This window comes from Electrona antarctica (genome assembly GCF_951216825.1).
Source record: "Electrona antarctica genome assembly, chromosome: 5".
NCBI lineage: Eukaryota > Metazoa > Chordata > Actinopteri > Myctophiformes > Myctophidae > Electrona > Electrona antarctica.
In genome coordinates, this window is record NC_136810.1 from 32,274,738 (window position 1) to 32,289,501 (window position 14,764).

At 44.8% G+C, this 14,764-nt stretch overlaps 1 protein-coding gene across 1 annotated transcript in view; it reads right to left on the reverse strand.

Annotated features, from left to right (window-relative positions):
• Nucleotides 1–14,764, reverse strand: part of banp (BTG3 associated nuclear protein) — a 39,952-nt gene that overhangs the window by 16,674 nt on the left and 8,514 nt on the right. Inside the window, exons 8-11 of the mRNA XM_079502281.1 lie at nucleotides 12,957–13,115; nucleotides 9,704–9,831; nucleotides 6,500–6,571; nucleotides 3,507–3,551 (exon numbers count right to left, since the gene is read on the reverse strand). Of these exons, the coding sequence (XP_079358407.1) occupies nucleotides 3,507–3,551; nucleotides 6,500–6,571; nucleotides 9,704–9,831; nucleotides 12,957–13,115 (404 nt within the window). The remainder of the gene's footprint in view (nucleotides 1–3,506; nucleotides 3,552–6,499; nucleotides 6,572–9,703; nucleotides 9,832–12,956; nucleotides 13,116–14,764) is intronic.

Sequence of the window (14,764 nt, forward strand, 5' to 3'; positions counted from 1 at the left end):
CTCTATGTCCTTTTCTGGGTTCCATCAGTTTTAAACGCCGTCTAAATCGATGACATAAAAACACACCAGGCTCAAGTTCACGGAGCTATTCCTGCCTCTTTCCATGGGAATATGCAGGCAAAGGGATCCAGCCATCGAGGTGTGTGTATGTCTGTCTGCGCGTGCGTGCTCGCACGCGTGTGCGTGCGTGCGTGTACAAGTGCATTGTGTGTGAAAAGCTAGACCTGGAAAACGAGGTTACAAGTCACTTGTTTGTTTTGGCACTGGACTGGTATAATTTTACAGACACTATCAAACTCAAGCTAAAAGGAAAGAGAAAATAGAGAAGCTTTATTGGAAGAGGCAACAAGAAAGAAATCGTGAGGGGAATAACCGCCCTCGTCCTGTTCCTAGTACTGTGTCTTTTCTTTAAGATATTTGTGGGGCTTTTTCTGCCTTTATTTGATAGTGTACAGTAAGCTGACGGGTAATGGGGGAGAGAGATGGGGAGTGACACGCAGTGCAGGTCGTCGGGATTGGGAATCGAACCCGCAACACACTGTCAGGCTGGATTAGCAGCCTAGGTGCCCGGACCGCTAGACCGGCCCGGGTCTTTTCAAGACACAGATAAAAGCCTTATCATACTTTGCTGCGCTATGACGGGCTGTGTGAGCTTGTATATCTGCAATAGTTGGTGCGCAATAATGGCACGCAATTAAGTATAAAACCGGTTTAAAGCCTAGACACATTCCACATGTCACTCAAAAAAATAGAAAATAAATAAATAAAGTGTCATACGGCCATCTGTGGATGGTGTTTATGCAGTTCTTGGTAAGGCACAATTACCATATAGACAGGATACCTTCATAGAAACCATGGCAAATTCACACACACAAATCAAAACCTGTCCGATGATGAACCTTGTGAACCTAGTTGCACAACGGCTGAATATTTTTGTGTTGTGGCGCAAAATCCGAACCAGAATTTGTCCAAAACCCTGTGCCAAGATCCTAGAGAGACACAGACTGGAATGCTGCCATGACGCTCAGTGAGCAGGTTATTTTAGGACACAAGTAAGAGAGTGTGACTGTGTAAGAGAGAGACGGACGCGAGGATGTGGACCGAGTACCTCGTAATCGATTGAAAACACATATCCAACCCCAAAGACAATAAAACGAAACGCAATTTCTCATATAAAGCAGATGTATCAGTGCACACATCACAACAAACATGTGTCCAGACACACACACACAAACACACACACACACAGCCAGGACACATCAGGGTGACTAAAACATATGAATAAATTGGATGACATAGATCCTAATCGTGATTATAATAGAACAATAGAGCATCCAACAGCACATGGGAGCCACTGTGCATGCAGTTCCAGAGTTTGATTTGAGTTGACAGTGGGCTGGCTTCCAAGTCTTTCTTCACCCCAGAATCTGAAGCATTAAGCAAAATGGATGCCGACCGCCTGGCTTATCGAGAGCAGCTCTTATTGGCTATCCAGCAGTCAACATTCCGACCACTGTTGCTTACTGAAAAGCACCTGTGCCCAGGAAGAGCAAATCCAAACCACGGCAACCTTTAGACAGAGGGGGGGAGCGTGAGAAAGAGCTTCCTCCCCTAAAGCCGTGCTTCTATTTTCTAGACCCACATGATGAGGTCATGAATATGAAATAATGTGCTCATCTGCGGCGCCCATCTGTGATCTGTGATGGTCACACACAGGCCTGCACCGCTTTGATCGAGAGACTCCCCTTTGATCCCGGAGGCAAGAACAGAGAAACAGGAAGCGACTTCAGTCCAAAACATTGAGGAAAAAAATAAAAAGAGGCAGCGAGCACGGGAGAGGAGAGCAGAAAGAACCACTCCAAACACAAGCAAATGGGTAAAGCACACCATAGGTTACGTGTTTGTGTGTGCAACTGCGTGTCTGTGCCTAATATAGCCTAAACCACTGGTTCCTTAATGTGGTGGCTGTACCTCAGGGGGTCGCCATGGACCCGCCATGGGTGAGTGCACAAATGGAACCAAATGTCCATTTCAGTTTGTTAAATTAACATATACTAGTCTTTACCCGTTTTGAATATATGAACAGCAAATGATGTTCAGTGTGGGTAATGCAATGTAATAGATCACATTACTGATAGGGGGGAATTGTTTACAGATGGTCTAACAACAACAGGGTTTAAGTCCACCCGGACAGGGAATTGCCTTGGCAACAGTTTCAGGTGCCTGTGCCACGCAACCCCCACGTTGGCCGCGATGCTTCCCCAAAGAAGAAGTTCTGTCGACTGACGCAAGAGTAGCTAGTAGTATCAGGGTCCGAGCACCCTGGGCAAGACCTACGCTGAAAAGACTATCATCGGAAGTTGCGGGATTTTAGCGGAAGTATCGCCCAAGGAAATGACGTTGATGCTTTACAAATCAGTTTACATTCTCCGTGAATGAAACAAGTGTTGTGATTGGTCAGGAAAATATCGTATCCGGGGGAAATACATCTGACGGATGTTCCGGAGGATACATCCGCCGATAGCTTCTCTGCCTTACGTTGTGACCAGGCTTTTCTTTTCGCAGATAAGTAAGCCTGGGACCGTGGCTAGGGTCCGAGTTGTTTTCCCTGTGTGGGTCTGTTACACGGAGAAGTGTGTCCCAGTATTAATCTGTGTCCGTCCCAACATGCATTTCACTGGTGACCCGGAAGTTGTCCGTCCCAACATGCATTTCACTGGTGATACAATGATCTTTTCACAATGATCATGTAAGATGACAACTGCATTCATGTGATTGGTTAACCTATTTGCTCGTCTATATATGACGTAAATTTTCCTTTCATTGTCAATGGCATTTGATGTTTGCTTTGCCACAAATGTATGTCATATTTCACTTCAAGCGCATATGAGACGTGACGGGACGAAAAGCTGTATATAGGAGGGGCTAGTGCCCCTCAAAAAAAAGATTGAGAATCACTGAAACATCTGTGTCTGTGTGAGAGAGCAATGGCTCGAGATGGAGATTTGTATCTTGGTCTGGAGGGGTGGGGGGATGATGGAGCGCTGCCCGGCCATATCCATCCATGTCTGATGCATCAGCAGAACAAACAGCCAGCTCACACAGGCCAGAGGCTACAGGACGCTGTGCCATCAGGCACGTGATGAGTCAGCTACAGTATGGAAGATCTGACGAAGGCCCATGTATCAATCTGACAAAAAGGCCTGCCGACTGGCTCTTCTGATACCACAAAGCCACACACGCTTAACCCTAATGTTATTTAGTCTCAACTACTTGCATTGAGTAGTTGTGGTGTATACACAAAATGCATGAAAATTGCTGAGGAGACGGGAACATGGTTCACCATCTGGAGCGCGGCTTATTAGTGGAATGCAAATGAGTCAAGCTTATAAGTGGAATAGAGTTGTGCGTGCGTGACTACACACATGATGGTGTGTGTGTGTGTGTGTGTGTGTGTGGGGGGGGGGGGGGGGGGGGGGGGGGGGGGAGGATGTGTGTGTTCTTACCTGTCCATCCTGACCAACATGCACCTGGTGAATTTGGAGATTACCCTGAGAAAGAAAGCGGAGACTGCGGTAAATTAAAACAGTCCGATGTCATAATCTCACACGCACAGGGACATTTGAATGCTCATTTTCAAATCTCACAACACATTATGTCCTCACCATAACGGGTAGCACAGGCATATCAAATGTAATATCATTTTCTGGATTGTAAACAGATGGTGCTCACAACCAAACCTTTAGAGAACACAAATGGAAACACTGTGCAGTCTTTTGCATGGACTCTGCATGCGCAGACCTGGCCACCTGAGAGCCTCACATAATTGACCTGTGCAGGGTGCTAAACATGAAGACCAGTAGCTGCCACATGCAACCTTGCTGCAAGCCGCCTTCAGTCTACAGCCCATTTCGAACATGAACCCCTGCCTGAACCCATCAACAATAACACATGGTTTGTTAGTGGCAAACATGATGCGAGTATTGTTGTTACAGATTTGGACCATGCATTGTTTCACGGACTAGAGGACTGTTTACACTCCATTACAAGGGAATGGAAAGGATGCCTGCATGCAATACCCGAGTATGTGAAGTCAATGCTTCTGTCACTTCTGGCTATTATCAAGACTCCCGTAAACAAAAGCACGCGTGCCCGCACCCGCATACCGACACACACAACCTAATGATGTGCCGAGATTAACAACCTCTCCGCTGCCTCACACTGAAATAAAAATGTCCACGTGAGAAATGTATTATAATTATTATAACCTCCATTTATCCTACTGTTGCCTATTTTCAGACTTCTTTTCTCCATAATTGTATTACATGTACACATACAGCGTCTGTCTGAGCAGGAACGAGAGGCACAGTGATCTCTTAAATAACTAATTTCCTTTCTGAGTGTGCTGAAACCAACAGCTTTGATGCGAGAGGCCCGTTCCTAATGAAAACACACTCTGTGACTGGCAGTTGGGAGAAGTGGGATTTTGTTGCTAAGCTTTGAACTCCAGAAAAACAAACAATATCATTGAGTAGGAAGCAGGGAAGGGAGGGGGGGGCGTCACTGGCCTCAGCCACAAAGAGCAGGAAAGGCTTTAGTCTTCTCTGCCTCCAATTCTTGCTGTCTCTCTCACTCAATCGTGCCATTTCTTCTCGCGTTTAGTACACGGGGTAGGAAGATGAGAAAAATGCGCAGTCAATGTGACAACTGCATTTGCCCTGAAATGCCCCTGTCTTGCGATGTGCATCACATACATGCATGCATGTAAGTGCACGTTCATCTGTGTGTGCATGTTGTGCACACACTGGCGCCTCAGAATAAATCTCTCTCTCCCCCACATCCTTTTAAAATCATTAACAATGATGCTGAGGCAGCACTTGGTGCGGTTTTGGAGTCGGATTCTCTCGGGTTTCGGCTGGCTGGCCGTGTCGATGTGTGCACAGCGAGGCTGTCTGGTGGGGGGGACACGAGCCATCTGGGCATTATGTGGAAACAAATGTAATAACCTCTGCACATGTACGCAGATATATAAACATTTGGGCACTCTTAATATAGAACATCTGCTCATGCGCAAGCTCCCCAATGACTTCAGAACTGTCAGCTATCGCTGGCGTGCCCCATTCCTCATTGGGATGACAGCGGCTGACAAGTAACCACGATGACTGACAAGACAGAAGCATGAAGGCAGATTAATACTTTCCATTTCTTCCTGGTTGGAAGAGAACCCAGTTTGAGTCGAGCTGAACAGTTAATGGTGTTGTTAGGGTTTTCTTTTGTTTTCAATGTGGGTGAAGTAAATTTCAATCAATGAAATCACTGGAAAATGGAAATGGGTTGAAAAGTTTGTAAAATAAAGACAATCAGTTCTGAAGGGCTTGCATAGACGTGAAGTGACCCATCACTCAACACACAACGGGCATTGCTATTGCCAAGAGGAAGGCAATAAGCCGCAAAATAAGTCTGGTTGGAGCATGGTGCAAAATTACACACCGTCACTGGGCTGTCAACACAAAGGTAATTTATACAGCCATACCCTCCAACATGCACAACAGCCCACACCCACAGCCTTCCCTTTTGGAGACAACATTTCCTTAATAACCAGTAAGACACCTAAGGGCGAGATGCATCCGCCTCGTTGACGGAAGACTGCTGGACGAGCACTGGCGCTTTGGCATGGGGGGGGTCAGATCAACATGAAATTAATTCTGTACTGGCCATTTAAGGAGAATGTCTTGAGTGCAGTGTTTGATGAGGTCAGATCAACATATGGAATGTCAGAACAGGTCAGCTCCATATATGGAGATCTATGGGTGGTAGCGGGGACATTCTCTTGAGTGTAGAGGGTTTGATGAGGGCCGGGCCTTAATTTTCGGGCCTGTTGAGAACTCTAGTTCTGACATATATCCATATATAGAGATCTAAGGGTTTGAGGGCAGATGTAGAGTTGCTGACCAATATTGATGACATCTACAGGGCGGTGCTCTGTGGATTCGTCTACGTCTACTTGCCTTGACATTTCTAACATAAAAACTTTAGGTTACTCAAAATGTCCGGGTTCACAATGGGGCTCTATGGGACGGCAGGGAGACTAATAGGCCTATCTCACAGCCCGCTTTCCACGCCCACTTCCGGTAAATAGTGGTGTCTTTAACATGAGCATTTACACGTTTTTTTCTCTGGAGAATCTAAGTACATTTTCTAATGTAAAAATGTGACAGACCAATATTATTATGAAGCAAACAAGATGGTAAATCAGGTCGAACAGATAGAACAAACCTTACCTTGAGAAAACAAAAGTTGTAGACTTCTTAAATTACCTCTGTTAACATGTAGCGTCTATGGAGTGACGTCACGCTATCACCACTAACCCCGAAAGGGGGCGTATTTAGGGGGGCGGGGAAATTCTGTGAGATAGGCTTATAGCGGTCGCATTTACTATGACATCAGGGATCTCCCTATGGGGGCTTTCCAATGTATGGGGATTTGTACTTGTACTTGCCTCACTGTCCTGTGTGATCTGCACCTCCTCTCCTTGTGGCACATTGGCAATGTGCAGCTGACCCTGTGGAATCTGAGATAGAAACACAAAGAAGAATAAGACAAAGGTGAATGAACGTACGGTATGACCTTAATCCCCATGCATCCCCCATGCATCCCCCAGTGCAGGGTTCCAGACTAACCTTTATCACCAACGTCCCGGAACCGTCCCAAAATACAATTTGAATAGTCCCAAAGTAAATTACAGTCCCGGGAAAAAAAGTAAAAAGAAATCCCAATGATAATTTGGGATAATTTATTTTACCCAGTGAATACAATCTAGATCAGTCTAGTTCATACTTTGGATGACAGTTTTGTATCTTCAAACTTCAAATTCCCTTTTCTCCATAGCATAATTTCACACTTCCTCACCCAATATGAAATTAATGCTGCTTTTCTAACTTGAGCTGATTTCAGTTTGGCAGAACTAATACACACCCTGTGCAGCCCAACTTTTTGTTGTTGTCGTTGTTGTTTGTTTTGTTTTTTCAAATTGACTGTTCGGAAATATTTTGTTTTTACTATTCTATTAATACAAAAAAAAAGAAATTGCAGCGTACTAGCGCCTCCTCCGCTATAGCTCTATGCTCCTCGTCATCATTCGTGTTAACAACAAGTGCAGGAGCAATAAAACACAACGACCCAGTAACTAATGTGACGCCCCAAGCACACAGCCTGGGGATGGGCGGGCATGTGGTGTGGTGGGGTGTGTGAGTATAAGGCTCTGCCAAGCAGAACATTAACTTGCAGCGGACTATGTTAACAAAACTATGGATTATTTTACCTTAATAGAATTTGTGTCGGGATTTGAGGCAGTTCGCTCACGTGTTTTATGCAGCGCTGCTAGTCTCATACTGCCCGTCGGTGCGCACGATATGTGCATTTTTAATGCTAAAACTACTCCCCAAAACCGGCCCGAATTAGATAAATTATAGTCCCAAATAAATACTTTATATTCCCCAGGACGTCGTTAATCTCGAGCCCTGGCAGAGTGTCTTGTGTAATGTGAGAATACATCAGCATATCGTGTGGATATTTTGACACATTTTGTGCAATGTGCATTATTATCTGTATCTGGGTGTGTGTTTTGTGCAGTTTAGCTCAGTGCTCTCCGACTGCTCCATCATCCGAGACACAGCCCAGCCCTGCAGAGCTCTTCCAGAGCATGCGCATCATTTCCTCTACCGCATTAGCACCACTCATAAATTTCAGGCCCAGCTGCACCCTTTAACACTGTGGAACATCAAGACAACGCAATGAGCTTTCTTCCATCTAGGTCTCATCTCTTTCCTGTGCACGTGCACGCACACACACACACGTCGCACACACACATATATTTTTTTTTTTTCCCTGTGCCCTAATTTCTCACATCAAGTCAGAGAATTCCATGCTAGAAGGCTTTCTTACCTTTATTTGTAGTTACGTCCCCACCAAAGAGGTCTAGGTGTTATTTAGCAAAATAATGCAAAAGAGCAGTATTGGCCATTTCCCCTAATATAAGCCCTCAATGGGGGTTGGGTTTTTGTGCTAATTCGCTTATTATTATCGAAATAAGTAGTAAAGTGTGCCGCTTGGGATACTATTTACATTATGAAGAGAGGATATATACAAAAAAAATTAAAATAAGCAAATTAGCACAACACCACAATGCCCCATTCAATTCAATGCAATTCAATTAATTGAGGGCTTATACTAGGGTAAATAGCTAATAATGCGCTTTTGCACAAAATAACACCTGGACCTCTTTGGTGGGGACGTAACAACTACAAATAAAGGTAAGAAGCCTTCGAGCATGGAATTCTCCTTTAAGACCTACTTCATACTTTGGCTATTCAAAATAGGCAATCTACAAGCTCACAAGGTATTGCATGGAGTCACGTTGTGAGCTTGTATATCTACTTTCTTTCAACAAAACAAAATGGCCAAAAGAGGGAAGCCAGGGTTAATGTAGTTAAGACATTGCTGTATGATTTTGTAAGCTAATAACAGCTAACATAATTTAACAGTGTCATGTACTGTACAGCAGAGAGGGGTCCTGGAGGCACCAATCAGTGTGCATATCGCCTGCCTTCAGAACCAGAACTTCATACAATAAACACAATTACTTTAACAATTCATAATTTTGATTGCACAAAACCCGTAATTATAACACTATGACAAGATAATCTAAGGGGATTTCTCCATGATGTGCTCTCTGCCCCACCAGCTGTGTGTATCCCTTCATTTATTGTTTGAATCTACAGTAAATAAGTGAGAGAAAATCAAGCTGCTATTACTACGTTAGCAATAACATGCTGTGAGGTGAACTATGAACCCGATATCTGACAATTAAAATGCAGATTTTATGATCTCACGCAGACACCGCGCCAACTTCCAAACGCTGATGTATTCAATTTCCAACCCACAATAAAGATGGAATCCTCGATAGTCTTTACATATTAGCATCAGGCTAAATCTCTAAGAATAAGACCCAAAACAAACTGCCCAGGATTTAAGGTTGTCTATTGTGTGGCTGAACATTTCCGATATCACAGTAGGACCAGTTACTTCCTGTTCGCCAGCCCACTCATAATGCTGTGGGCCTGGCTCTGACCTCTGACCCTTGCAGCTGTACAAGGTCGTCCAATCCCCAAGCAGGAGCCACTCCTACGGTACATTGACATAAGTTGCACTATCGTCCTATCAGGTTGTGTATGTGTCTCGGCAGTGGGTGGTGAGATCTACCCCCATGCATTACATCCCTGCTCTCTAGGACCTTACCATGACAACAGCTTCAAAATACAACATTAATAGCAAAAGAACAAAATAATAAAGGCCACAGAAAGAAAGAAAAATAGATTTTCTGAAAAGGTTAAAGATTTATACCCTACATACTTCATCACACTACAAATAGCGAAAATAGCTGAGCTATAAGCTCACAAGTTGACGTGATGCAACTCCTTGTAGATCAGCTTGTAATCTGTAGTTCTTTTCACTAATTATGACATTTTTTGAAAGTTTCCTTCTATAATGACATGCCAAAAAAAGGGAAACTTGAATGTTCTTGAGAGAGTGAAGGAACCGAAAGCATCATCACAGCTAAAACACAGGCCATCCATTTGTATCTCAAATTCAAACTCTCATAGTGTCATAAACAGCTCAGCAAAGATAAGTTATTGGCACTCACCACCTGAACCTGCCCATCCTCTCCAATCCGATGGATCTGGACTTGCTGATTGGCCAGGGAATAGTGTAGGGTTTGCTGGTTAGCAACCTCCATGTGAGTCGTATTCGTTTCAGCCGCTATACCTGCTTCTACTTATGGGGACAAACATATAGTAATTAGGGATGGAAATTATCAATTAATTCATTAATTGATAGTTGATACGTTTTGATTATCGATCGATTAACCGGTTAGTTGATAAGCAGCGTTTTTGTAAAAAAATCAGAGAATCTTAATTTTCCTCAATGTCTAACATAAAAATCTACATTTTGTTGATATACAGAAATAATACAAAAGGCATATTATATTCCTTAATCAAATAGGCTAATGCCTGGGCTAACGTGTTAGGTTTCTGGTCTAGAGGGGCGGGTCGCGGCTGAGATTTGCGCACGCCCTCATTGGTTCACCAATCTGTCCGTCAGCCCCGGTCCCTCCTCTCCCCCCCTAGTGCAGCACCAGAGTAATCTAGTAAGAGTGGCGACACTAGCGTTGACTCCCATTGTAACAATGGAATGCGGAAGTGCTCATTCTATCTCAGTGGGATAGTTCCAGCCATAGCAGCAATGTTTGGAACTATAGCCCATAGGCACCCGCTTTGCGGCGAGATCAAAGCGTGTCGCTACTCTCCTACTCTACACTCTGTGCAGCACTACGTCACATCATTTGGAGCGACGCCCACCCGGAAGGGTTGACTCCCACTTCTAGACCAGAAACCTAACACGTTAGCTCAGGCATTAGCATATGAACCGTTCCTGGTTCATTTATTTCGCCGACGAAAATGAAAGCCTGGGTACCGAGGCTATTTGACCATTGACGATACAGGGCCAGGCAATGACATCTTTGTATGTGCATTCGTTGGCCACGCTCGCAAAGCAAATACATTCACAGAAAACCACTCAATGATAGAACCGCAGACTTTGATTCATTACGATGAATTATTAACTGTTAACTCCATTATTGCTCGCTAGGTGGTAGCATAAGCACACCTAACCTGTGCCACCCCTCCGCTCTCACTCTATGATCCTTGTTTAATTTCCGGGTTATTCAGTGAGGTGGACTGTTGTTGTGAGGACATTGATCGTTAGCCGTAGCTCATACGCCTGTCGCCTAAGCTCTCGTCATAAATAGTTACATGTCCGCAGCATGCGAGACAAAGTCACAAATGATTTACGATCGTCGGGATGTGCGACAGCTCACCATGGACAGCGCTCAAAGCTTTAGAGTTACAAGTCTTTGAAAATCCTGTTATAATGGAGGCTCAATGGAGCTGGATTTAAAAATCCCATAGCTGGTGAGGACGGAAGCTCTCCATAGCAACCGGAGCAATGCTAAAAGGTACATTGACGGTCGCCGCTTTCATATATGGAGTATACAGTTGTCTACGAACATGTACGTAGATGGCAGATGCCGTACCCTAGCCTAGGGGGTACGATTATAATCGTAGAAAGCGGAGAAAAAGTTAAGTTCAATTGATCGTTAAGCGATTAATCGATTAACGATTAACATCCCTAATAGCAATAAAGTATGATGATGAGTATTATTCACATGTAGGAATTCACTGTAAACTATTTCAGTGCAGAAACTATGTAAAGAGTAAGTAAAGATAAGTCCTCTGTGGTGAGATACAGACAGACACTTGCATGCCTTCACACCCACAAATGATTATTGTAAAAGCCTTCTTTTTTTTTGGGGGGGGGGGGGGGGACTTGGCCAATTCCCAGGCCATCTGCTGGATGATGCCGTGTTTATACTTCATCAAACACGTCTAAATACACAACAAGGCCTCTCCAGCTAGACGTCCAAACACACTCGTGGCCTAGCAGCCAAACACAACCTCCTGGCCTCAGTCTAAACACCCACAGTCAGCCTGGCAGTCTAAAACCTTTGCACCCATTGCCCTGCCACAAGCCCCGCCTACCGGCCCGGCAACTGTGAAGGTAGATAGGCGCGCTAGGTGACAGGAGAGCATGCACCGCACCCTGCAAGATAAACACATTCGGCCTGGGCCATGGCTCAGTGGTTCAGGCACCTTGGCTGGTAATTCAGTCTGGCAGTGTGCTGCGGGTTCGACTCCCGATCCCGACGGCCTTTACTGCATGTCTTCCCCCCATCTCTCTCCCCATTTCCTGTCAGCCTACTGTCTGTCCCTCCATTAAAAATAAAATAAAATAAAAGGCAAAAGCCACAATAAAAAAGAGCATTTGGGAGAGGTGTGGACTGAAGATGATTCAGTGAATGAGTTCTTTGGGGGAAAATGTATCATTTTTAAATTTCCGAAAGTGTACAAATCGAATCACAACCCCAGAGAGAAAGGCTGTCTGTCGACCATTTGTGAGACAACACACAATATAAAAACATAAAGCATGAACAGGATGACCAAAATTGACATACAGTATCAGTATCTCTCATGGTGAACTGCTGTTCCTCCTCCTCATCCTTCAGCATTGCATTAAGTAAATAATCCCCAGTGCAATCGTTTGCCAGAGAGAAAGAAGCTACAGCCAGGTGGCTCGTGGAGACTACAGCTGTCGGTGTGAGCGCTCTTCACCGGTCCACTGATAAATGATGTATTTTTTTTTAAAGGCACAAGATTCCCCCTCTTTCCGGTCCATTAGCGTGTTCTCTGATTAAGGGGAGTGTGGGGTTGAGTGGGTGCTTGAGAAAATGCATGTGTGTAGTGTATGTCGTCGGAACTGGTGTTTGCATTGTCCACTTCTGGGCGTGTGTGGCCGGGCCAGGGGCCTGACAGTTCACCCCTGATGTGTGCTCACAGGATATTTGGGTTTCCCCTGCAGTCTCACTCTCCCTGGTCAGAGGTGAAGGGTGATGGATCACTGAGAGGGGAGGACAGCAGGCCGCTGTTGTGTGCAGATTACAACCATCTGCAACAATACAAACTGCATCTGCATTGGAATTGAACTGCCTTCTAAGAATGTGCCTGCCTTCTTCTAATGTGTGTGTGTGTGTGTGTGTGTGTGTGTGTGTGTGTGGGGCCCCTGGCAGGCATTTGCAAAGCAATCTACACTTTGCCACAGTATAGGCACAAACCAACGAACCCTCTGTACACCTGTATCACACTGGAATTGAATGCGGTAGCAAAACTTGGGTGACACATGATGTCACCCAATGTTATGCACACACTTCCACTAGCTTGACTACATAAATAAATATCGTGGGAGTGTGCTTATGTTTGCTATTTGTGTTACAGGCATGATACCTGTGCCTGTTGCACGAGGCGTACGTTTGGAGAAGCTCTTGACGGCCAGACTTTGACCGCGCTGCTTGCGTCTCCAGGCAGTGCGGCACTTGGAGTCGATGCTTTGCTTGATGCGGTACCAGTCGGACTCGCTGATGCCAAACTTGTAGAACAAGTGACCTGTGGGGACGAGAAGGGTCAAAGGTCAACATGTGGAACATGACCCCCTTCTCCTCCTGAAACATACGTAGTGTGCGGAACAGCACTGACGCGAGAGGCTGTTTATGAAAGTGTTAATAGCTGTCGGGAGGGTGCAACCGACCTGACAGCTCATTTCTACAGTACATCAGCTCAAGGGGCGGCTAGAGCCTGAGGGTACGAAACAAGACAGAAAGGCGGGGAGTGGTACAGACAGGCGGCGGTTAGTGTCACACTCCCCTACACACTTGACGGAACCTGTGTGGGCAGGCAGGACAGGTGCGTATTCACTCCTCTCTCTTTCAGGAACGAGGCACGAGTCACATGGAAGTCACCCAGCCCTAATCCAGTCTTTACATACCTCAATGTCAAGCCGTATCTGCCTCTAATAATAACACACGCACATACATCCACACAGCTGAGGGGAAACGTGGGTAGCCTAGCAATTGTAGTTGTAACTATGTAAATAAACTGGCACATTAGAATAGAGAAGTATGCATAACCACTTTACAGGAAAATGCTCGACAGAACTGCTTTTCCTTGATTCCGTTTCATAATCATTCCAGCAGAGGGTCTAAGGTCAACTCCTAGATCTCATCCTTTTCATCATCATAGATCTCATCCTTTTGCACAAGAATAAGCACCTTCTTAAGCATATACTGTATCGCCACAGAATAACCCTCTGCCTCCTGCCACGTCCCCCGATTCGGGAAAATACGCATCAAAGAGCTTGATGAATTAAGAATGGCCCTGTTAGGAAAACAGTGACCAACATATGCTTGTCATTTAGAGTTTGGTATGTTATAAAATGTGTTACGCATTAATGCATGTATGCAATGATGAATGTGTGTTGTTGTAACCTGCCCTGCAGATTGCAGCCCATATCAATTCTGTGGAGCTATGCGGCACGGGTCAGTGTCTCTGATAGGCGGTAATACACTGATTCGTAATGGGGATGAGGGTTGAAATGTGGAACGGGTGAAGTTCGGGTTTCATACCAGAGGGTTCAGGAAATGCTGTGGGGAGAAGAGGAGGGGTCTATATCCTGGCTCACTGAACTCTATTAAGAACATTTAGATGATCAAGATAGCCTGATTAGTGGTGGTTATTAAACACTTCCCCAGCAATTATCAGTTGGTTTTCTTGGCTGAGAAGTTGGAAAGCTGGTCAAATGGCTCAGAGATACTTGATGACATCTGTTGAGACCGTCTGCATAATGCTTTATGTATGGAAGATCAAAATGCATTTCTGGGGATTAGTTCCTAAGCAAGAGCATAAATAAGGGGTACAACATAATATGACCTCTAAATGTAGACTGGTTCATGATGTAAGGTTGCGTTTAGCACCCCATAGCATATAAAGTCTATCACAAGAACATTGATAACTTTATGCTACGTGTCCACCAAACTGTTTTTTTTTTTTTTCAACACCCAGTTGAAAAGATTTAAACTCTCAGTGACTAGATAAAAGTACCAGATGTGCACACGCAAGCACAGAATACAAGCTGAGTGCCTTGTCATGCTGTTGGCGTATCTAGCACAGCGTAATTATGCATCGCCCCCAATTGAAAACAATTCAAAACATATGTTGCACACAGGAAAAAGAAACTCTGTGACATAGACCCTGTCATT